The sequence below is a fragment of the Chanos chanos genome, chromosome 2 (genome assembly GCF_902362185.1).
Source record: "Chanos chanos chromosome 2, fChaCha1.1, whole genome shotgun sequence".
Classification (NCBI taxonomy): domain Eukaryota; kingdom Metazoa; phylum Chordata; class Actinopteri; order Gonorynchiformes; family Chanidae; genus Chanos; species Chanos chanos.
The window spans coordinates 46,930,246-46,956,109 of record NC_044496.1 but is presented as its reverse complement, the minus strand read 5'-3'; the positions used below and the strand labels follow the sequence as shown (position 1 = coordinate 46,956,109).

The 25,864-nt window shown below is 38.6% G+C and overlaps 1 protein-coding gene across 1 annotated transcript in view; it reads left to right on the top strand.

Annotated features, from left to right (window-relative positions):
• Positions 1-10,859, top strand: part of gfra4b (GDNF family receptor alpha 4b) — a 49,575-nt gene extending 38,716 nt beyond the window's left edge. Inside the window, exons 6-11 of the mRNA XM_030765459.1 lie at positions 490-624; positions 2,390-2,544; positions 3,453-3,545; positions 6,112-6,663; positions 6,766-6,860; positions 10,751-10,859. Of these exons, the coding sequence (XP_030621319.1) occupies positions 490-624; positions 2,390-2,544; positions 3,453-3,545; positions 6,112-6,663; positions 6,766-6,860; positions 10,751-10,859 (1,139 nt within the window). The remainder of the gene's footprint in view (positions 1-489; positions 625-2,389; positions 2,545-3,452; positions 3,546-6,111; positions 6,664-6,765; positions 6,861-10,750) is intronic.
• Positions 10,860-25,864: the final 15,005 nt, after the last annotated feature.

Genomic DNA, 25,864 nt, shown 5'->3' with positions numbered 1-25,864 from the left:
GTGGCTCCAACAAGACTGAAAATCAGAGGCATGATTCTAAAGGTCATGACTGGTGAGATGTCGCATGGTAATGAGCTTACAGTTGTGATGTAAGTGTTCCACACTCGGGAACCAAAAGTAGGCATTGAGAAACTTGACATTTAATGATCCTCTAAGTTCTTGCCATTTTGGAACCAGTGCTAAACAGAAACCAATTCTTGCTACCCAACCAAAGTCACGGTATGGAAACATGACAGTACATGAACACCCGCCTCTCTCTCTCTCTCTGTCTGTCTGTCTCTCTCTCTCTCTCTCCCTCTCTCTCTCTGTCTCTCCCCCCCTCCACCCCTCTCTCTCTCTCTCTCTCTCTCTCTCTCTCTCTCTCTCTCTCTCTCCCTCTCTCTCTGTAGAGTTTAGTGACTCCAACACTCGTATTGTGGAGATTGTACTGTATTTTCTGGCATACAATTTATGTGTCTCTATACTGAAATAAAACATTTGTTTTTGCAGGTAGCCCTATAACTCCTAACTATGTCGATAACTCCACCTCCAATGTGTCACCCTGGTGCTCCTGTGTAGCCAGTGGTAATGAGAGAGAGAAGTGTACTGAGTTCCTGAACTATTTCATAGACAACATCTGTCTCAGTGAGTCCACCTTGCTCCTTTAAATCCTCAAGCCCTATTGTTTATCTGTAGTATGTGTCTCTATGAAAATCTTCAAATTTTCATTTTGTTTATATCACAATTTTAAAAAGACATTATGTAAGCAAGTACATCATATTTAGTCAGATTTTTAAGGATGAGTAGACATTATCCTTCTTAGTCAGAGTCACTTACACTGATGGCAATTGTAATGTAGGTTTTGGGATATAGAGAAAATGATGTTAAAGGTGTATTTGGATATTTCTTGTGACGGAGGTGGACTGAACTCTGTTCTTTTTCCATTGGTAATGGATCTGTGAACCTCCTCAGCTGAAATGACCTCATGTGAAAAACAGACTTCATCTTCTACAATAACTGCAAAAAATTGCTTTCATTATTATGTCAGAATATTCTTGGCACAAAATATAACTTATATTAAAATCTCAAGAGCAGGCTTTGTATTGTCATATTTATTTAATGAGCTATCTGATAGGAGGGATTTTCTAACTTATTTTTCATTTTTAGTGTAGTAAAGAGAGTGATATGAATCTATATTTAAAATCTGCATTTGTGCTGATAAATACATGGATGAATAAATTGGATGGACTTGGTAAAAAAGGATGACAAATTTCAAGGTGGAAGAATGCATTATGAAAAGGACACTAAGTGGCAAATATAATGAGACATACTTGCTCCAAACAAGACACACACACAGACACACATTTGCGCACACGCATGTGCATGCACGTTTGCTGCATATGCATACATGTGTGTTTTCAGCTGTGAGGTTCAACTGAAGTGAACTTTTTAGTGGTGCCATATTAAATCCAACATATATTCAATTTAATTCTGATGTTAGAAATGTCAGCATGCAAGTTCATGCTGACTGTGGCTGTTCACCTTCTCTACCAGGACAAGAATACACGGAAGGACAGATCTTTGAAAATTGAGTGAAGAATTAGTTTGTCTTCAACAGCTTTTTGCTTTACTCTGTCATTCAAACTGCAAAGCACTGAGTCGTATTTTTGTGTGTGTGTGTATGTTTTTTTTTTTTCTTTTCTTTTTTTTTTTTAAATATTCCAGTCTTGAGATTTTGAGCATTTGAAAGTTTTCTGACTTTAGTTCTCTCTCTGTCTATCTTTTGCTTTTTTACAATGAGCATTTGGTACCTTATGAGGGACAAGGACACTTCTTAACAGAGTACTGGCCATGACTCAGTGTAGGCAGCAAGGGAAGAACATTCTAAGGCAAATACCAGACATTCAGTTGTATTTCAGGAGCTTTTTACATCAACAAGACACTCATCCCAGACCGGCCTTTTTTCATGAATAATGATTCATTTTTAGTGTTGACTCTGTGCAAGTGTTTTTAGTCAGATCTGTTTAAGCAAGTACGCCTCCTCCTCCTCTCAGTTAGCGGACGGGCAGCTCACACTCTGGAGAGCAGGATTAAAAAAAGGAGGAATGTGAGGGGCCTTAGTGAGGTTTGGCCAAGCTACTTGTCTGTGAGCTAATAGCAGGATGTGAAGAGACAGGTGCAGATTGGAGAGCTGAGAAGAATACTTAATGTTTGCTGTCTTTTATTGAGTCCTGCAAATCGAAACTGGCCCAATTGGCAGCATAAGCCTGAAACCAAATTCACCCTATAACTGAACAAACTTTGAGTGGAGGATGCTCAAAAGCACTGTAGCAATTTTCAGAGCTTCAGTCAGAATGTCCTCACTCAGAGTTGTAACTGTGAAATTGATGTTTTCTGTTTTCATGAATAGGAAATGCTCTCGAGACATTTGGAAATGGGATGGACCTCACGCCAACACCCAGCCAGTCGGGGCAGAAAGGCTCTGTGACAGATAAAGGAATACAGCACAACACTGGAGTATTTGTTACTATGGATACAGAACAGAACCCAGTAATTCCCACACAGGTGAGGGTTAAGAACAGTGTCTGGGTAATTTTGGGTATTCTGGTTTATTGATTTCCGTATGTCTGTCCAAAACTCTGAATATTTGATAAATACATCAATTACTGAGGGGTCAAATGACTGAATTACAGAAAATTATTGTTGCTATTCGATTTATAGATACAAGCAATCCTAACATGGAATTAGATTTTTTTTTTCTTTCTTTTTTTTTTTTTGATAATGCTTTGCTTGGAGGAGACCTGGGAACTATAAATAGTTGATTATGCTTGATGGAGAGTAGTTATTAAAAAAAAAAGTGGTGGTATAAGGAGTGATAAAGAAGGTGTGCAGTAACAGGAGGGTTCTTGGTTTGATTCCAGGATGAAGCTCTGTCCCATTTAACTCCAGTTAGTGTATACAAAAGTATTAAATGATAAGTAGGATACTCTTGAAACAAGTGTACTGGCTATGTTTGAATAAAACTTAAGACGGTCCGCAACAAATATTTTTTTTTTAACTCTCTTTAGAGATGAATGTTGCAGTGACTTTAACAGTTTTGTGTTTATGTTTTATTTTACTCTCATCCAGATCACATGAAGTCACATTTAACAATGTCAAATTAAAAGGTGAAAATTTGATATAACGTGTCAGGCTGCCTGATTTCAAACTAATTCTGTTATTTTCACACTTCACTTTCTTGTCTTTAAATGCATTCAGTTATTAAATGTCATTAATTATTATTTTTCCCCATCTGACTCGAATTTTAAAAGAAATGGCACTTTCCATGAATACTGTTAAATCAAATGCAAGTATTGCTGACCCAGGGATAGCTTGTAGAATTAGGTTACTTCCTCAGTGAATGGAATTGTCTTCTCTTCTTAGTTTTACAATGCATTTTACAAAAAAAAGGTGATTTCTTTTCTTTTCCACAGGACACAGAAAACAAGAGACTCTGGGATGACTCCACTGTTCCCCTCAACAATCCTCACGACTCTGCTCCTCAGTCTGCTCAGGTGTCCCTGCTTGTTTTTTTTCTGGTTCCTGCTCTTTTTTGTGCTTTGCGCTGATCAATAAAGGACTTTAAAGACACGTAGGGGTGTCTTCCTGAAGGGCCTGGGACAGTGGACAGACTGGAATTTTCCTCTAAGACTGGAATTTTCCACCTGAGCCTAAGAGGCTTGATAAAGGATCCTTCTTCAAGAACTGCCAATTTATTGTGTTATCCTTGTATCTGTTTGGAACTGTTGAGCCTGCAAAGTCCACATCTGGTTAAAAACATAGACGTTTATGAATGAATAGATGAGGTTATCTGGCTAACCTAACATGACAGACAACTGTTGGGAAGCTGATCTGTACATATGTGCATACCATGCATCTCCACTTAATATGGAAGAACATATCCAGTATCATTTCATCAATTTCATTCATTTTTTTATTTTGTGTTTTTCTGTGTCAGTGTTTTTTTAACGTTCCAAATTGCCAGCCACAACTCCAGAATCAATTCATGATAAAATGTGAGTAGTGGTGAAATTGTTTTTTTTTTTTTTCCCTTCATCTTCATTGCACCTCATGCTTCACCTATGCTGTTTGGAGATGTCCCTTGAGGAGAGAGGGGTTTAATATCATTCTGCTCAACTTCACAGAAGAGGAGAAGATGAGGATGAGGCCTGATCAATACTGGGATGGGAACGCTACTGGGTGTGCTGAAACAATATGTTTCTTAAAGCTCGTGCCAACACACAGGATATATTCCTAAACTTGATCCCATTTTGAGAACATTCTTCTGGTGCTGGAGCACCAGTTATTCTCATTCAAATGACAATGGTTGAAAGGATGAATGAAAGGATTTTTTCAGTGTCACTTGTCTAGTCATAGCACTTGGCAAAATGAAAGCCTCTTATTTGGACATTTTAATAGTCCTTTCACCCTAAGTCTTGTTGTATGTGTGTGTGAAGTCAAGGTTCTCTACAGGTGTTACAGTTAATAAGCTTTACTCTGCAGGTATTCTGGTTCAGACTTGTTAGGACCAATAGTGGGTCCCATGGCCAGTGATGTACGTAAAGGACTGAAGATTTCCAGCATTATAATTCATCATTCGTTTCAGCCACTGCCAATAAAAGATTGTGGCTTATTTAGTGCCTTTTGTCTGCAGTATTTTTTTTTCTTAATAACTAGAAAGTAAAATGTGACCATAACTGGACCGTAGATCTGGAACTAATCAGTGGAAAAGTTAGTCAGGTGAAAATCCCCAGCATAGCTTGGTCAAAAACAACACAGTGAGAGCCAGTCTTTCTCAGAGAGTGTGCTATTGCTGGAAAGAAAAAACAAATGGCTGATCCAGATTTTCTTCTCTGCAATTCATAAAGTTCTAACATATTGTATCTGTTATGATGAAGTTAACTACTTTTTAAACTCATAGTATCTCATTTAAAAATGCACAGAAATGTACATTGTGTATCCCAAACTTTACTACACTACCTGCTCTGTTCAGTCCACTGTCATTTAGATCAGTGGTTCTCAACCCTGCTCCTGCGGGGACCCTGCTCTGCATATCCTCTATCTATCCTTTCTCAGAACACACCTGATTAGCTCTTGATTAAATCAGGTGTGCTCAGCCAATCAAAAGTGCCACTGATGAGTTCAGTCAGGAAGGTAGAGTAAGGAAAGATGGAAAACGTGCAGAGCAGGGGTCTTCCAGGAGCAGGATTGAGAGCCACTTATTTAGATCACAGTGAAGGGAAGCCTCTGGACATCCTAACTGGCTGTTTAGTTAACACTGATCTCAGCATATGCCTGTTTACTCTCTCTCCCTGCTCTCACAGAAACACAGCTACACCTGCAAGACTCTCTTTAGACAGCACATTTTCAGACATCCCCAGATCCTCTGGATGAGAGAAAAAAAATCTTGTTACTCCTAACCACAAGTATCGTGTTTCTCTTGTAAATATATCCATATCATAGTTTGAGTTTCATGCCGGTTAATCTTTACATTGTGGTTGCCTCATGCTTGTCAGCCCTTAAATTGCGGTGATCTTTCACTTTACCGCAGAATATGCTACTTTCAACACTCTCTGCCCTTCATCCTCCAAGCAATCCAGTCCCAGCACAACTGCTCCATGATTGGAATCCTTACAGGTCATATGGTCACATCTACAGAAACTGATGAAAGATGGAGTCAATCCCAGGACTTCTCCTCCGACCATGTTGTCCTTGCTACCTTCTCCTCTGCCATCTTTATAGCTAAGTGTAAATTTTACATTTTTAAATGCCAATACTCTGCATAGGATGCATGTGAACTTCCACCTCGCTACTAACATTCCTTTCCCTTATTCATCTCTTTCCCCTCACCCTCAAAATTCTGCCACTTTCTTTTAAAAGAAGGCTGACAATATTTACAGCTATCTCAAACTATTGCCCCCCAGTATTAAGCTGATTAAACATGCACACTCACTTCCTGATCTTGCCAGAATTACTCTACTCTTGCCTCATAATGTTCTGCAGATTTGAAGAGACCCACTAACTACCCTCTTGACCCAGTATTCATGTCTTTCTTCCAACCCATATGTACTGATGTCTTCCTTTTTCTAACAGCTATTATCAACCTGTTGCTCACCCAGTGCATTGTTCATTCTGTCTTCAAGACTGTCAGAATTACACCCCTCCTCTAGAACCCAACAATGGATCATTATCGTCGTCATCATCGTCATCATCATCGTCATCATTAACCAGCTTCAAAAATTACAGACTGGAAAGTCTGTCCAATCAAAAAAAGCCTCCAATCGACTCTTCATGTACCTATCCCAGAACAACCTCCTGGATCCTTTCAAAGATTTCAAAGCCTCCTACTTGATTGAAAATGCAGTAGTGCAGGCACTCTACTCTGCCTCATCTTCTTCTCCCTCACCAGCAGTTATCCTCCTGGAACAATCTACTGCGTTCAACAACATCTGTTACGAGATACTTCTGCCCTCTGTCTTGAATCTAGGAACCGGAGGATTGGCTCTGTCATGGTTTTCTTCCTACCTGACAAATTGTTCCCACCATGCTAAGCATCATATCAAAGTACAGAATGAGCTGGAGTCCCTATGGGCCATTTCCTTGATCCCAAATTCTTCACTTTTTCACAATGTCTCCAGGTTCCAGGTAACATAATGTGTATCTGAAAGTCCTATGATATTTCACCCTGGATATCTGATCACCAGTTCAAACGTAACCTTGATTTGAGAGGGCTCCTCTCACCTTCAGGGCAAGATAGCCTGCTCTATCACGTATCCCTCTGAAAAGACCTTGGACAGCCAGCTGGTGTTTGCTTCTGAGATCTCATCCTGTAGACCCATACAGTAAAACATCAAACACATTATTCTAGGACATACCTCAATATCCCCAATGCAAACCTTCATCACTAATACCTCATACCACACTTTTTGGCATCCTATTGGCTACATGTACTAAAGCTTTGCTGGTACTAACCCTTTGATCGATTGGGCTAGTTGGAGTGATCAGACAAGGAAAAAAAGATCATGGGAAGTGATTTATTAAGGTGGCACGTTGAACTTTGCTGGTTTTAAACTGCAACTTGAGTGAGTTATGGATTTTTGTGTGAGTACTTGAAATAATGTGCAATTGTAGATGTTCCTGAGGTATCATCAGCAGTGGGTGGGAACCACCATGTAAGGAGCTGATGGCACAAACATTGAATAAGTTTCATGCTGTTTGATGGATTTGCATGTTTAATACGATTTACAGGTTTTGACTGTCTTAAACGAGTAATTGCTTGGACAGTTTTGATGCAGGAGAGACAGGTATAAATATAACACCACACTTCCTGCAAGGAGAAGCCCTCACTGTAATTTTAGACCATGAAACACAGCTGCGAGAATGTTCACTACGTGGTTGGATTTTTTAAATCCTAGAGGCAAAGCTAATATTGGGAGTGAGCAGAGGGTTGGCCTAACATAATTGTTAGCCCTCTCCTACTTGGAGAGCAATTCAGAATAATGATATTGTTAGTTAAGTCTGCTAATTAATTCTTTTGGTGAAGTTACCTAGTGCCATTTTCTGACTTACGGTCAAAAATTTGCTCCATTCATTTTCAGAGGTTTAAGACAAATAATCAGAGAATCCAAGGCTAACATCCTAAATAAATAAACGAATAAATAAATAAACATTTGTGTCAAACTTTCATTAAAATGCCTAAATGCTAGTTCATTGCTACTTATTTATCTTCTACTATTTATTTACTCAGCACTGTCATGTGTTCCTCAATTTCACACAGGAACTAAAGGCACTAAAAGTAGTACAATCACATGGAATATCAGTATAAGTTCATACCTCAAGCAATTTCTTTGGGCAGTTTCAGAAATGTGCCTAGAATGGATAAGCACAAAGGGCTGTTTTGACTTGGTTGCCTGAAAGAGAATGCTGTCACCTGCCGTTCTCATAGGTTGTTCCTCAATTACTCAGAATCACACTATCCATTCAGAACTGCATGTGGCAAGCTGGGCTTTGTGTCGGGTTGCATCTCAGTTATGTAGCCACTCAGCTATCACACATTTCTCTGACAATAGTTTTGATTTGCTATGGGGAGCAAATTATGGTTTCTTAAAAGGAAAAAAACAGACCCTGTTAAAAAGAAACATTAATGGTTTTATGAATAGTCTCAAGGCTTTTTGCTTAGAAGAAATTGCTTTTGACATTTAACGACCATGGAAGTGATAACAGTGGCTTTGAAGAAAAAAAAATATGTAAAATGTTAATGTGCTCCTATTTAGATAGGTGAACCTTTTTAAACTTTCTTTTCTATTGCAAGAGCAAACAGGTGAAACTTAAAAATGCAGTTTCTAGAAATGACATGTTGTAGATAAGAAACACTCTGCAAACAGGAGCTGAATATAAAAAACACCCTGAGGCCTTAACATTCCTGATAACAGCCCCAAGGAATTGGTTTTGTTTTCTTTTTCTCGCTACAATAACCAAAACATTAAAAAACTCTTCATGTCTTATTTGTAACTTCTTCTTTTTTTTTTTTTTTTTGTTTTGATCGGCTTCAGACTACGTGAAATTATAAGAAGTGTTTCAGAAGCAATCTGCAGCAGTGTTACGGGGTAAAAGTTGTTCATAAAGTCACTGTTATTCAGGTTTCAGCCATTTCTGGAAAACCATGCCTTAAAATAATATGACCATCCCAGAGTTTTGTCCAGGTGTGTAGGACAATGTTTCTCAGCTCCAGTTCTGGATCTCACCTGATAGCAGCTCACCTGATATAGCTTGTCCTCTCATCACTAATGCCCTGACTAGTTGAGTGAGGTGTGTGAGCACAGAGCTTAAGTAAAGAGGTTCCCCAGTTCTGGAGATGAAAAAACATTATTAAAGGGAGGTTTTTGAAGCTTTTGTGTGTCTGTGTGTGTGTGTGTGTGCGTGTGCATGTGTGTATGTGTTACGTTCTTGGACGTATGTTGTTTTCTGTTTAGGTGTTTCTGTTTCTCTCGCCCTCTTGCTCCCTGCCCCATTTTCCTTTTCAGCTTGCTGGTGGTTTGTGATTGGCTGGAAAACAGGTGAGGGAGTTTTTAAAAGCCGACAGCTGCGCAGGGGACATCTGGACTGGTCCTCTTGCAAAACCCCTGCCGCCAAGATAACCTTTAGAGATAAATCTTTGATGAGATGATGTGGACTTGTGTGTTGTCTTGTGGATTTCTTTCCTGTTTATTTGTTAGTCAGTGCTTGTAGGGGTGGGTGGCATTTTTGTTTGTTCCTGTTTTATCCTGTTTTTGTTAGTTAGGGAGGTTGGGAAGTTTAATTTCATTTCTTTTTTATTTTCATTTTGATAGGTTAGGTTGTTTCCCTTCTCCCTTAGCTAGGCATATATTGTTTATTATTTTGGCCAAGCCCACCCCTGAAGTCTGTTGTGTTTGCTTTACGATAATCATAATGATAAGTAACAAAAAAGCTGACTAGCATACTTGGCAAATGAGTGCTGGTGTTCCGGTTGCTCTGGTGGCAGGGGAAGGAGGTTGCCCCAAGCATTTATGTTTACCCCACCTGAGACGGGGCTGTAACAGTGTGTGTGTGTGTGTGTGTGTGTGTGTGTGTGTTAATATGAATATGAATTTGAACATATTTGGTGGCATATTCAAAGTTAGGGTTAACATCTGTATATGTGTTCGAAGCTCATAATTTATGAATTTGTGGCACAAGTTTGTAAAAACGTTTAGCCCTTGGCCCTTGACATCTTCACTGTATTTGGAGCCAATTCTGTGAACTGAAGATTAATTCCAAATCAGTTAAATAAAACTGAATGAAATCCGAATTACAGTTTTAGCTGATTCAAATTTTGATGATATTAAATTGGAAGTGAATTAGAATCACCGAAAAAGTCGAATGTCAATATGATGAAATTCTGTGAAATTCCACAACTGAGGGATTTATCTGTAATTAAATAAATGTGCTTTCAAATTCAGTGAACTATATTTAATTTAGTATGGTAACACTGTTAATTGTCATTTCTTTTATTCAATATTGTTTCAAGTTGTACGGATTTACAAGTTTACGGTTATGGTGGTTACTTTCTGTAAATTGTATTCAAATATCCTCAAGCAGAACTTTTCTTAGTTTCAACTCAAACCTGTTGATACTCTGTGATCTGTGTGTATACCTCAAGTCTAATTCTACTTCCAACTACATACTTATAATTCAGTTCCAATTTCGTCTCCTAAATCGCAGTTCAAATTTGAATTGTTTTGCTGATATTCTGTCACTTATACATCACCCAAACACAGCAGGGAGCTTCTTTAAATTGGTTCTTTTCAGTTTAGCAGAAGATGTAATGATTGTGATTCCTTGAGGTGATTTGTTTGGAGGTGTGATAATAGCTTAGACTCTACCATTTTGTCATAATGGGCAACGCGCTGCTGCACAGAAAGAGAGACCGTTGGCCTGGTGTTTGACCATGAAAAGAAAGGTCAGATTGGACCCAGCTTGGTTCCCGCTGCCCGTATTTGTGTAATATGTGGCTGACATTTCAGCTTAATCATGTAGAGATGAAGAAAGGCAAGCTGATGAGAGCATTAGTGCAGCATTGTTTTGGTGTCTGATAACCATGGCATGACATCTTAGAGAAATGCCAGTCCAAGACTGATTCCTCTGTTCTCTTTCTCATTTTCTCTTCCTCTTTTATTGTCTGTCGCTTACTATCATTCTCTTTATGTGTATCTCACCTTTACTTGTGTTGCAGGGTGCTGGCAGAGCACTCTAAGACTGGCAATGGCATTCTCTCTACAGAAACCCCATTTTCTCCAAAGTTCATTCCCGACGACGATTTTAAATCCAAGCACGATCAATAGAAACAATTGAGCAGTGTGCTGGGGTTTCGAAAGCTCTTGCCATTACAGCAGGATCTCAGTCTCACCTGAACTGTATGTGTCTATTCACTCTTTTCCCAAGAAGGCTTCTGTATTCAACACAGCCTTTTGCACAGACAGATTCCATTATTTTCCAAAGCCTGTGTTTACAAGGCAGAATTATGATCAATTTTTTTTACCCTTCAGTGCTGTAGACATCACAACAAAACATAGACCAAATTCATGAGACCAGGGTAATAACTTCCTTGCCGTTGGTGCTCTATTCCCATTTTTTTTTTTTTTTAAGAGTAAATTAGAAATATAATTTAAAACTGAGTTCTGTTTGAATGAAAGGATGAAGAATATTTTTGCAGAGTGAAATTACATTCTTAATTGATATTAATAAAATAGTGATGCATAAGTGTTGATGTAAAGCCTCTGTTCTTTTATAATCATTATCATTTTATTATTATGTAAAACCATAGAGTTCTCAAAGAATTTTGTCTTCCTTAAGTAACCTATGTTAAATGTGGCTCAGCAACTAGATTTTCATGAAATCACTTTGAAAATGAATACTTTTTTTTTTTCTTTTAACAGTAGGCACTTGCTGCCCTCTGTAACCAGACTGTAAACTGCGGTGTAAATGTGTGTACTATGTATCAGCACACTAGAAGGAGGCAGTGAGATCAGCTGTAAACTATTCTTTCCCTCTCCCCCTTCCTCCTGTGGGATCTCGGATATACCACACCAGAGATACTCCATCTGATATGGCCTCCAGAGGCAGACCAGACCTTTCGGTACAGATCCAGTGAGCCAGAAAACATGAAACATTTCTCTGACTTCACTTACACACAAATATGCCACAACATGACAATGTATAAAACTACAACTCCCAAGATCTCCAAAACAGAACAATATATTTATCTAAGACATCGTTTTACTTGTACGGAGAACGACTTTTACAGAAAATGTGTTTCAGCACCTCATAATAACTGTGACTGAAAACCAAACTTTGGTCTTTATGATGAGAAACACTGAGGGATAGCAATAATATAACTTAATACTGAAAAAAAAATATATGTTTCCAGTTCACCCATGCACTTATGTTTTGGCCTGTATGAATGAATAAGGCATAAACTGAAAAGTATTAAGATTAGATTTACCGCCACTTCTTTTTTCTTCATCACACTCATCACATAGATTTGATGCTTTTCACTGACTCTGATGCATGAGCGAAATGAGCTGATCCACCACCCAAGGCACGTTCAATCTTAATGGCTAAAATCATCTGTGTACAGACTCTATGTTTTGGAGGACACAGTTGTCTCTCTTTTGATCAGCTCATTCTTGGCTCTGTACAGTGAGGTAAATGACTGTATAAATGGCCTTTAGTGCAGAGGAACGCATTCACGAAACAATCAGGGATGGTGATTGCATCATAACTTATCCATTTACAATTCTCACTCAGGTTTATGTTAGTCCCAAAGCCACATCTACTATGGTATGTTCGATAACAGGGGAAATGAAGTTACTCCAATCAATAAGTCGTCAAAATAGAAACACTTACAGCAGATAGAAGAATAAGTCAAGATAGAGAACCCTAAGAAGCACGAAAGCATCTGAAACACCCTGGATAGATGGTTAGGCAACTCATTTCAGGTGCTGGACTGAAGTGGCTCTCTTTCCTTATATAACAGTTAATTGGACAGCACTCCGTCTGCAACTTAAATAGACGAATAGGAGTGAAAGATGTCAATGGCATACTTGACAACTGAAAAAGCCCTAGGAGCTGACTAATGGTTGACACTGTGGAGAGAACTTAGGCCCTTTGTGATAAAAACTGCCATCAAATTGAAAGTCAAGATGGCTATAACCAATTAGAATACTTCACAGTAAATTGCTGCTCTTCTATTAAGCTTCTTGGGGGCAATTAATGTTGGAATCTATTTTAGTATTTCTCCCTCATTAGGCAGACGGCTATGCGTCAGTTCAGTTCAAAAAAGTTCTGGCTGCCTACATCTCAGGGTCTAAACATGTCTCATACTGCGCTCTAAATTTAATGGATGTGATCGGTCTGAAAGGTGTCCTTGCATTCCTCAGGCTGATGCAGAAGAACGTAGTCCAGGAGCAACAGGAGACTGTGCTCTGTGGCTTGTGATGTCAGGTCAGATAGACTAGAGATGCTGTAAATACACCCATATGGCCAGTGTGGCTCACAGAGCTGGATTGGCTGGGGCAAGCAATATTTTGCCTGTTGGCGAAATTCTCCGGATGGGCAGAGAGTTATCTGTTTAAAGTTGACATGCTGGCTCAAGATATCTCTCTTGCGCTGCTGATCTGACATCTCATTTTTAGAGCCTCTGTTCCACTCTAGTGACTTCAAATACACATCCACCATCACCTGTCAATCATCTTTTACTAAGACAACCATTCATTTACTCATTTTCTAAACCGCTTATCCTAATTAAGGTCACGGGGGGTGCTAGAGCCTATCCTAGCGCTCACTGGGCAAAAGAAGGGGAAATGCCCTGAACGGATCACCAGTCCATCGCAGGGCAGACACACAGACAAACACATTCACGCACACATTCGCACCTAGGGGCAATTTACTATCGCCAATTCGCCTGACTTACATGTTTTTGGACTGTGGGAGGAAGACATGGGGAGAGCATGCAAACTCCACGGAGACAGACACCAGTCAAAGCTAAATATGATGTTTAAAATCTATTGTATAGAAAAGGGGCCAGATCCACCAAAAGTGATTGAAAAAAAACACTGTGGTGCGTTGTGCCATGTGACAAAAACAAAAAACAACAACAAAAAAAACTGTGTGAAATCAGCATTACCTTAGAGAACATCCACATCACAGAGACAAGTGGTAAATCTACTGTATAGAAAATGTTTTGTAAGAGGACAAGGGAATCACTTTTGCATGGTTTGGCCAAATATTGAATAAATCAGTGTCACATTAGTAATCCAGTGGCGAGGTTGGAGGAAGGCACATAGAGTGGACGGTAGTGAAACGCTAGAAGGGGGATCTGTACAAAGCAGAAAATAATTAGCAGAGCAATCTCTTCAGCCTCTCAGCAGTGAAACGGATCTTTTTAGGCCATATGTACACAAGAGCATTAATGGTGCTATCAACCCTCAATACACTCCAACCCAGACCTCAAAGGTTCAAATGTATGGATGTGCACAGACTTCATCTTGCTCTGTTCGTTAAGAATTTCTGCGGGTGCTGACCAGAGCACTGAAGGGAATTAATATTATAACAGATCTGTGCTCACTTATGCTAGACAAAATATCCCTACACAGTTTGCTGCAATCAAAACTCAAGTAAAGGCAATCAGCAAAGTGCCTCAACCTCTGTTAGACCTGGATATTAGTAATTAAGGCCCTGATAAGAATTGTACTTTCGAAGACTTATTGGGGTGCCAGGTCAAAATGACTATAGTTAAACAGTACAAACCTCAGCAATTACAATATACCTAAAATATTTTAAGGACATTTATTTTCATGTCTCTATGTGAAACATTCTTTTTATAGTCCTCTATTTTGTTATTTCCTTGGTAACGTGAAATCTAAGCACAGCTGAATACCTTATAGCTCCTATGCTTTTAGCGAAGGGCTCAAAGTTGAACAAAAGTGTACTAATTGGAAAGGAGAGGAGAGATGGAAAGGCAAAGACTAGGGCATATGGACTGCTCCAGATGATTCACTTGAATAACAGAAAGTGAGAGTGCTGCTGGCAGAGTCCGTGTGCAGCAAATCATTAGCACAGGATGCAATTACATGTGTTAAAGGATGTGTGTTTGTGTGTGTGTTGGTGTACTATGTATCGGTATCTTTCTGGGGACCAAAATTCCCCAGTATGATAGCATAATTTGACAAAAGTGCCTGGTGGAGACCAAAATGCTGGGAGTCAGTGGGAAGTCCCCACTAGGATATGATTGCAAACCTGTGTGTGAGCGTGTGTGTATGTGTGTAAGTGTAAGTGTGAGTGAGAAGCACAGCTGTTGTGTTCTGTTAAAACATTGCCCCCTACTGCCCAATAAATAAATCACACTGCCTTTTATCCACTGATTGTATGTAATGTTAAGCTGCACCCCCCCCACCCCCCAAATAGGAGGGAAATACAAAACAAACTTAAGATAAAACGTGAAATAAACTCTTGAAATCTTTGTCTCAGAGCTCCAAAAACTCCTTAGATTTATTTATTTTATGCAAATTCTGTACTCTTGCAGATTTCTGTACCACTAACTGCACTGTGTGCCAAAAAGGAAACATTATCAGACTGTTTTTTTTTTTCTGTCTTGAATCCAGTGTTTCTGTTTATCTAGTTGTCAATAAGAGAAGACTTGTGGGAAAAAGCCACCCCCTAAAGAGTAAGATTTTCATCTCCTACAGCTGAGACAACCTTCAGTGCAAGAACAGGAACTCTTTAAACAGCATTGTAAGCATTTGTAGAGAGAAATGTCAAGTTTTTAATGCTAAATGGCAAAGACTGAAATCAGTAAATGGCAAATTTCATTTCACTGAAGTGAAGCAAACAGGATTTGAGTAATTTTGTTAATGAGTATGAGATGCAGAGTATAGCTGTACTTTCTCCTTTTTTTGGTATAGCAGGTACAATTAGAAAGTAAAAATGTGATTTTCTGAGTGAACAAGGGAGAAGTGGTGTATATCTTTGTGCTTCATCCATTGATTTAGTCATTGACGTCACAACGTGCATAGGATCATGGTACAAAAATGAACTTTAGCCTCACGTGCATTAATCATAGTTAACACTGGCTTGCAAGGGGCCCCTCTGTGATTCCGAAAATGTGATTTCAGTTACAGTTTCAGGGATTCAAAGTGCCGAAAGATGCACTGAATATTTTAAATTAAACAATGCATTAGATAGCAGACTCCAAAAAAGTAAACCCTTGCAAAATTAAAAACAATCACTCAAGACCTGTCATATGTAACATTTCAAATACAATAATTTTCCTGACCAACTTGGCAGCTGGGCTCAATTTAACACATGATCAGCCAGGTACAGTGTGTGATTTCTGGTTTCCTCAGCATGCTCTTAAGTTGTCAAGCTACTCGACAACTCAGCAGGTTCAAAAAAATCTGCTCCTTGATGAAGAGGCCGAAGAAAGACAAAGGACTGATATGATACACAATACAAAACCCTCGACATATTGCTAGGGAAATGACATGCTATGTCCATTCACATCAGTATCATTCTACTGGAGAAACTTTGTGAGTTCTAATCATCTTCAAAACATATCTCACCTAGAGTGTAACTCCCAGAAGACTCTACAAAATAATTGTGCTGTTTTCCATCCCTTGTGTCCTTCTCTGTTAATGAACAGGAAATTTCACACGTGTCTGTTTAAATTTCACATGTGGTGTTGATTATTTCTTAATTAATTAATTTATTTATTGGTCTATCTATTTATTTATTTATTTATTGCACCATGTCATTGCTGATATCATTACCACAAAACAGACTGACTGAGGTAGTATTTTTTTTTAGTATGCTATTCTAACAAACAAACAATAGCAGAAAAGGTGTGATCCAATTACCACCTGATGTGTTTATTTAATTTATTAAGCCAAATCAGTTCAATTATTGCTTAGTCAAATTTAGTTTGCCTTGTTTTTGCCTTGGTATGAACAAAAATCTCCAGTTTTACTTGCTTTATGGACAAGCACAATAACTAGGAGGATAATGTGATTGCGAGATAATATGACTGCAATCGATCTGTAGATTTGCCCTTCTCACATCATTAGTTCTGCCCACTTGGCAGCTATTGTTCAGCTATAAAGTAGACAGTCCACCATAGGTGTTTATGATTCTGTGCGCCACACTGTAACCTTAGATTATTCCAACTGCTCAAAAACAGTTGTGCTCTGTCCATTTGGCCTGTTTCAGCTCACCCTTGTACTCAAAGAAATGTTTGTCCAAGTGAATAAACCCAAGTTATTGATTTGCTAAACATTTTTGCCATTAACCTTAAAATACTACTGTAACGTATTACTTGCACCTAAACTATCCTTAGATTTAGTTCCTGGATGGAACTCAGATTAAACAATAATTTGCATTTTTTTTTCTGATGAGTTCAGGGAGTGTATTGTTTTGTCCATGACTGTTAAAACGCCCAATTTGGTCACGTGTAGCTCTTGGATATTTTCGGGATGGTGAGTGGGATTGAGGCATGATGGGTCAGCTGTGGCTCAGGTATGTGTGACAGGTCATAGACAGGATTGGCAACCCCTTGACCTTAACCAACCGACATTACACTTACAGTAAAGTAATGGCTGTGCTAACCCACATGACCTTTAATGTTCCATCAATACAGTGACAGAACTGGCTTTTTAAATTGCTACCTAACAGCTCTCTTGCTCTCTTACTCTCAATTCAGCCTCAAGTGCTGACAAATGTCTTCACAGTTGCAACATAAACAGCTGACACTCCATAGCCGTGAGATCACAAAAGCACACGGCCCAGAGGTGCAGTAACTATTCGAGGGTTGTTTTCCCTTTCATAAATTCACAGAATTGCCATGCTATGACTATACAGTAGTTCTTTAATAGTAGTTTGGAAACATTTTATAATGAGTCTATTAATCAATCACTGGTAAGGTAATTGTTAATGGTTTAATATGATTTAGAGATGTTTTTCCCTTCACTTACAAGCATAAGCAAATGTGCTAACGCAAATAAATGAGGTTGTGGGCAGTTTATAAAATAAATGCAGATGTAAATTAATGACATAATTTCAGTTTAATTAGTGTTTGTGTGTTCTTAATTTATCAGTAATCAGCTTTACTGAACATTTGGAAATTTGAGGCTGTCATTTATCTCTTCTTCTGAACATGAAGGTCCAGGCTGATGTGTACAAACAGGGGGAATAGTGATGAAAGAAGAAATTATCTCCCTGCTGTCCAGCCATTCAGACAGAAGTCAGTGGAGTGTAAAACATTTGAGCAATATGCTGAATCGATCAAAGTTAAAATTCCCTCAGACTGAACAATTACATCTTATTTTTTCTGTCTGTTCCACTTACCAACATTATCCAACACATGACCTGAAATAAACAAATTCGTGGCAATGAAAACTTTTGTGAGAAAGCTTTAGAAAACTTAAGTCAATGAGAAAGCCTCTGAAGTATTCATACTTTTCCAGGCCACTTCCAAGAATGGACCAGCTGCCAGACCATGGGATCAGGAGCCTGCAGTAATCACCTTTCCATTGGCGGAAAGTTGCTAAGTACTCTCAGCTACAAAGCTAGTAATGTAAAGCTATTAATATTACAGTTTTTTATGATTGCTTATACACTTGTCGCAGGCGGGCATGTGGTTGGTGGTCATAGACTTTCCAACACCAAGCTGAAAAGAATTCCTCAGTAGGACTGAGAGATGGGGAGTAAGGGGGCAAGTACACAACTGTGAAGTTATTGTGGTTGGTGAACCAGTCTTGGACCAGAGCAGCCTGGTGGAAACTAACATTATCCTCGATCGCAACAAACCTGGGCTGCTCTGGTTTGTCCAGTACAAGTGTGTAGTGCATTCAGAAATGTGATTATGTGTGCTGTGTTGTAGCGACCTAAGGTGGCATGGTGATGGAGAACACCGTGCAGACTGCTTGCAGGAACCCCCACTGACACCCCACCCCCACCAAAAGCTTACCTGAGGTCTATTTGTAGTGCTAAGGCTCAGACTGATTGGTGTTCAATTACTGTATAAGTGTTTTCATATGTGTGTTTGGGTGTTGCCAATTTCAGCTATGTTTTACATCTCTAATAGAAATGTTCTCAAAATGATTGCAAGAGGTTTCATCAATGAACAATGTGTCTAAAGTAAGAAACAGTGTGTAGTGCTTTGCAAACAGGGTGTTGCAGAATTGCAAACAACGTGCAAAGCAGAAAATGTGTTTGTAGTTTTGGTGCCTTTGTTTAAGGCATGGTCACAAAAGTTAAGGTTTTGTTGCTTTTGTCTAGGCATTCACTTCCATTGTGTAAGAAATTGGCAAAAGCTGTAATACTGTGCTGACCTTTCCCTAATATTTTCATGTCTTTGAGAGAACATGGATTTGTTAACAAGTTGTGTCATTAGTCAAAACCTTGGAAAGTGAGAGTAGTGAGTGGATTGTCTTCATTTTGAGAAAGAATACCATTGTGTTTCAGTTTTATTTAACTTGATAACAGTTACATAATTGGACAAGATGGTTATGCAATCCAGTGGTGTGCCTTGAATTTGATTAAGTAATACTGAACCTTCTATAGAGGCAGTGTATTCCATTTCCATGCAGTGTAGCAGCGTAGCTGTGTCACCTTTCTGTGGATTGATCACTTGTGTCGATGTTGGTGAAGAAAAGAAAAATATCTCTCAAGTTTTCACCAGTCAAAATTTTCTCACTGAGATTTTAAACTCTGGAAATGTGTTTTCATAGTATGTCAGCAGAAGTCTGTTGAGTGTTATTAATGCCATTTGTAATATTTTTGGTCTTTCAGGATGTAAAGCATCTACCTCTTCATCTCATCAATGAATTAAAAAAATCTTTTACTTTTATCAGGAACATTTTTCCTCAACAGAGCACTAAATTTATCCTGAGATGGATTATCTTTTACCATAGCGATGTCTTGTGACACAATAACTGAGTCCTGTTAAATGTGAGCCATAGTCTAAAGTTATGTTTCTTTGTTGTTGTTTTTTTACTAAACAAGGAAAAAGTTTGATTTGTAACATAAATGGTGCTAAGTTATGTAACACTGTGAAACATTAGTCTAATGTTAGTTAATGTGTATTGTAGAAAAAAAAATCCAACTTTTTTTTTTTTTTACATTTTGTGATTGTGTGAGTTTCAAAATGGCAGATATTGTAAACTAACCTTAGCTGGAACCCACATCCTGTAAATGTCTTGATACGCAGACGAATACTGTAGTGTGCCTAGTTGAGCATTGTGCTTTATGTCAGTGATACCATTTGCACTGTAATCTCTTTCAGCTCACCAAGGCTTCAGTCTGTTTGCACATGACTGCCTCTTAATGATAAATCCATACCGCACTGTGTGTTTTGTGCAGCTAAGAACAACAATCTGCACTTAGTGCACTCAAATGTACTGGTCCAAGCTCTCTCATGGGGTCAGTCCAATATCACTTGCTGTGTGATGGATTCACATTGTATTTAAGAAAATTTGCTAGGATTAGCTATTTCCTTAGTTTGAAAAGAAACACATTCAATCTGGTGTGAAACGTGAATGTATTATAAAAAAGTTCAACATCCATCCACAGCAGATAATTTAAATTTGTTTTCATAGAAACTCACATGTGCTCAGGACTGCTCAGAGCCAGTCAATGCCAGACTTGGCGTGGAACAGTGCAAAGAAGCATGTCCACAGAATGGCTGGCAACCACACCAAAAATTCACAAGTTTCAGATAAAAATAGATTCAGGCAACAGTTCTCACTTCTGTGAGAATTTGTCAGTCATTCTGAAGCTAGCTCAGTTCCTCAGGTTAATTCAATTTCAGAATGTAAAAGATTATTGCTGAATATTGCAAGATGCATGTGATTGAAGCAAACAATTTACTGCAGTTAAAAGTGCAGTGATGGTTGTGTAAACAATTTTTTCTGTTTATGAATTATAGGTTTATCTGTAATGTTTTAAGTTATATGCATACAATACTGCAATGGAAGTGCAGGAAACTTGCTTACGATTGTCACGCCCTGGTTCTCTCTCTCCCTCCCTCTGCTGGTCATTCTGTTAGGTTTGTTTATACACTTCTTGGTTTCTTAATTCACCTTGGTAATTGAATCATTAGTTTCACCTGTTTTGAGTTAGTCCAGTCTCGTTCTATACCATATAAATATCCCCAGTTTTCCTTTTGGTTGTGTGAAATTGTATTGTCAGTGTTTTGAGTATATGTGAAATCTGAACCCTAAACCTATAAGTTCCAAGAGGTCTTTTGTGTCGTCTTGTTTTGTTCTGATAAAACTGAGAAATCTGCACATGCATTCAAAATTGCCTTCTGTCCGTGACAACAATGTTGTGAATGCAGATGCATTCAGTTTCTAGTTATAAATCACTTTATGAATCGTTTTATAAAACTTTAAGATACCATTCAATACAAATCTTACCGAATCGTGATAAAAAAAATATATATATGTGTGTGTGTGTGTGTGTGTGTATATATATATATATATATATATATTTTTTTTTTTTCTTTATATTGATAATTTGGGATTCTGAAGATACACTTTATGTTGAAACATAAATACAACTGAAAACAATCTAACGAGACTCAAATAATCAAACTGTTACATATTATTCAAACTTCATGAATCAGTCAGTCTTTACAAGAAACTCTTATGAAATGAACACCCTTCAAAGTTACTTAGCACTCTTTGCAAATGTATTTTAGCAATGTAAATGTTTGTCATTCTCCGTTTTCAATAAAAATAGTCTATAGGCTGAAAGAAACTGAGTGCAGGTTCAGAGTTCTGCACCTCTCTCAACATGCATGAATGAACATGTGCAGAGAATGGTGTGAACATGACCAAATGTGATATATGATCTCTGCCAAGCGGAGTGTGGCTTAGCTTTAGTGACCAGACCGTGAAATTGACCACCAGACATGGAGACATATGCTAGATATTCACTTTAGAGCATAGCACTTAGAACAGGTGGATAGCAGTAATGTTAAATTGTGGTGTTGGAGAGTTTTGTTCTAGCACCACTCAACATATTTTGTGTGATAGGAAGGCATCGGGAGCCAATACATTTAATAGATCCTCATGAATTTACATTTGCGTGCAGTACATTCAATTGGCCCTTGTCATTTGAGGTAATCTAACCCAAATGCCAAAATAATCCACATACTGGACTTAGTTATCACAATATACAGACATGTACTGTACATACAGAGCCCTCAAAGCTTGTATAGGAATGTATAGGTACATTAATGCATAATCTTGGAGAGCACAATTTTTTATGCATTTAGTCTGCAGAGAGAAAGGAACAAATTGGCATGTGATTTAACATTACAGTTTTTTATTATTGCTTACTCACTTGTTGCAGAATTTGGCTCATTGTGTCAAAACTCTACACACAAGCCAAATAAGACACAATACTTGGATATAAACATCTCACTTCCATGTCAAAATGAAACTCTGCAATCAAAACCCAACAGTACTTTTTCAAAATGGTATTTTTGAAACAAAATGATACACACATGCACCATTCACTGCGTGAAAAGAGGTGTATTCGGCCTGGAATACTCCTGTATATTCCCGGATACTCCACAGATTATCGACTGTATCCGGCAGTTTGCAGCTCTGTTACGCGGCATGGAATACTTCTGAATATGTACCGTGTTTTGGGGTTGCCATGGTGAGTTGCCATGGTGAATAATCCCTTGGGGGTGCTTGGAAGGGAACATTTGCACTTCACACCTTGGGCCACCAGGTATCCTGCAATTGGTCAAAAGTCTTTCTTTGGATTGGTGGAGCAATGTCTTGCCCCTCCTCTAAAACCCTTCCCCATTGGTCCATTGTGGGTCCCCAGAAATGAATTCATATGGTTTATATAATAATAATAATAATTATTATTATTATTATTATTGGTGGTGGTGTTGTTTTATGTTCATAGGTAGATTGTATAGATAGTCTGGCAAACAAAAATGAATTACACAAATTTTATTATAAATAAAGCAAATACAGTATAATATAAGACATATAAATTGACAATTTGATTATATATATATATATATATATAATCAATGTACAATATATAACAGAATAGAATACATTAGAACAGAATATACTGTAATATCATAGTATATAATACAAATGCTTTTGGGAGCATAAATGAAACTCTAAATGTTGAGCATTCCCAAGAACAACCCAGCTTCCGTGGTCTCTATTCTGTAGCACCCCACACAGTGCAGACAACTCTGTGCTAGGCGGGAGGACCCACGCTGGCCTTCCATCCAAGATGGCGGCGTCCCCTTCAGAAATTGTATCAACTGATGCGGTCCTCCATATGGCAGCCTCCTCCTCAGTTTAAAGAACACTAGCTCTGGCCTTGAGCAGATGCAAAACACAGTGAAAACAGAAATTAGATCACTGAAAATAGCAAATGGAGAAAAAGTCTAAGAACTACTAGGGAAATGATGTTTTGACTTACTCTTCTCCTCCTTTGCCTCGTTCGAGTGGCGATCCTGCCCCCCTCTTTGTTCTCTGGATTCACCCGGTAACTCTTCCGAATAGTCTCAATCGGTCTTTCAGGATGCTAGAGAGAAAAAAAAGCGGAGAAGAAAGGAAGATTGATTAAAAGTTCGTTTAGAATTCCAAGCACTGCTATGAAACAATCGCGACGATATAGTCTACCAACAAAACACGCTGTCCTACCTTGTCCGTGGATCATATCTGTGCGTGTTGTTTTCAGCATTATGCATTATCCGCACAGCTTCCTGTAGAAGCAAAATTAATACAAGAGTTAAATTCAACCACATTAAGGGATAAAGCAGATAAAGAAATGTGAACGTATCAGAATGCGCGGCAGTCAAAGACGAAAGCCAGAAGGCTACAGAAATAAACTTACCGAAACAGAGTTATTCCCCGCTCGTCTTCTTTTCTCGGGCAGACTCCTCTTGCGCCTCTTTGATGGGACTCCATCCTGTCCAACCGCCGAATAACATTCTCCATGAACGTTTACTGCTGTTCAGACATCTTCTAAGAATGCATTTAACGGGGACACCAGTTGTTTGTTTTCGTTCGGACTCGGCGTTGGAAAAATTGGATATTCCCGGCGCACGAGTAGCCTCTCCACTCCGCTGTCCGTTCGAAAACTTAAGTGTTCTTTTGCAAGCCATCTTCAAAATGCACACTATCGACATAATACGGAGTACAACTTCTGTAATCCTTCAGTGACTCGCCTCTCCTTACCTTACTACAGGTAACCCCTTCCCCAAAGCAAATTTCGCGCTGCAGTTGCACACAATGCTATTGGTTACTGTCACCCTACGCCATGCACGCACAGAAAACTGATTGGACAGGACTCAACCTTAGATTCTAAGTGGGTGGTTTGAAAACGGGGCGCGTCCTCGTACTGAGGAGAAACATTCCAAACAAACAAGCGAGAATCAACAACAAAAACTCCTATGCCCTGTAAACTTTTTTTTTTTTTTTAAAGTCCTGTATCCTTTGTCCCGCATCCCTCATACTGAGATAATGTTCCGCATTTTCGCTGGTCGTTTGATTTTTAACTGTCAGAAATAAAAAAATATATGGATCCATTATTTTACCCGCCCGCACATGAGCATAGTTTCTAATCTATTTAATAACGCTATGCCAAAAGCAGTAAAAATGCAACATAGGCGAGTTTTTTTAAAAGCCTTGCTTTCACCAAATGGCTGAGAGGAGAGCGTTGAGGGCGGTCATCAAGAGTCTGTGGCGGCCGTCAATCAAATTGTGCAGCTGTGGGGCCGACGAATTTCTTTGCTACGACACAAAAACCAAACTTAGTAAAACTTTACAGATATGAAAATAAACGCTGTCAGCCGACGTCATGGTCAAAAAGAAAGGAAAAAGTTCTTTTATCCCTTCTGACCATGCTTCTCATCCAATAGAGATTTTGGCTTGATATAAAGATTTGCGTTGAAATTGTTTTATTTTATGTAATATTTTATTTTGAGCCTTATTTATTCTTATAGTTGGATTTGGTCAGGGGTTTAACTTGAAAGACTTGAGCTGTATGATGCCTGCTGCTTTGCTTAAGTACAGTTGCCTTTGATGAGCCTATAATGGCCAATGCATGTTGGATGTCTATCAATGCAAGTGTATACAAGTGTTTCTTATACAGTTAGACTGACATTATATCTAAGTTTTACATCATCTCTCAGCATTAGTAACATGTCCCATATTGTCCCACACAAACTTACTACTTGTCCCCCATTTGGTCTGTTTGCATCTGGTCACCCTGTACCTTTGACCCCAAGTAAAGGACAGTTGCATAACCATCATATGTAATTAATGAACCTCTCATTTAGACTTTTTTAAATTATGTTTTCAGTGTGTTTTTGTATGCTCCATTTGAAGTGTCCATTGTAATTTAGCTGCACGACAGAGCAATGACATTAAAGGCTACATGGGCCAACCACTGCTATATTATACACCATGCAACACCTAAGAAGTTTGTGTGGTTATCAAAATATCGGCTAAATATTATATATAGGCTAACTGATAGAAAGTTACAGTGAGGAAGGGGGGCAGGCTTCTATACCCAGTCCCACCCAGACCACTGACTGTTATTAGCATTTGAAAGGCCAAGCCATCAGCTAACGATTGTGGTCACACGGATGCCTGAAAACTGCCGTCTAACAGCTGTATTCGGACATTTGCGGGAGTTTTCAGGTCCGCATGACAAAGTTCTGCGGGCATCCGAATACCTCCGGAAATCAGCAGGTTTAGCGGAAGTTTACTTTGTCTGGATATTTCCGAATACACCACTTTTCACGCAGTGATTTGTATTATTCTTTGAAAGCAGCAACAACACACTGATGTATTTTATACAGAACACTTCTGTCTTTATTATTTCATATACCTTTTTAATTTTCTCATACAGGCTCCTGTGAAAGATTGTTCCAGTACAGTACATCTACTCTCATTTCCATGAACACACAAAAAAGAAAGGCTTCAGAAGAAAAATATATACAGCTTATTTTTTTTCACCATTGTAGGTTTTTACAACAACAAGAAAACACAAAGAAAAATAGAATTGCAGTACAGTAATCAATACAATCTGTTGAGCTAAACTCAAAAATAATTACAGTAAAATTACAGTGCAATGGTAAACAAAAATTAGTATTGTAAGGGATTGAAAGGGATGAGGTGGATGGTTTATGGATCCCGCCCTCTGTTAGGGTCTGGCCACATCACCTCGTTCACATCACAAGCAATGTCATCCCTGGCTGGGCAACAGGGCAAATATCATCTTGTGTGCCGTATCCAACCCTGGT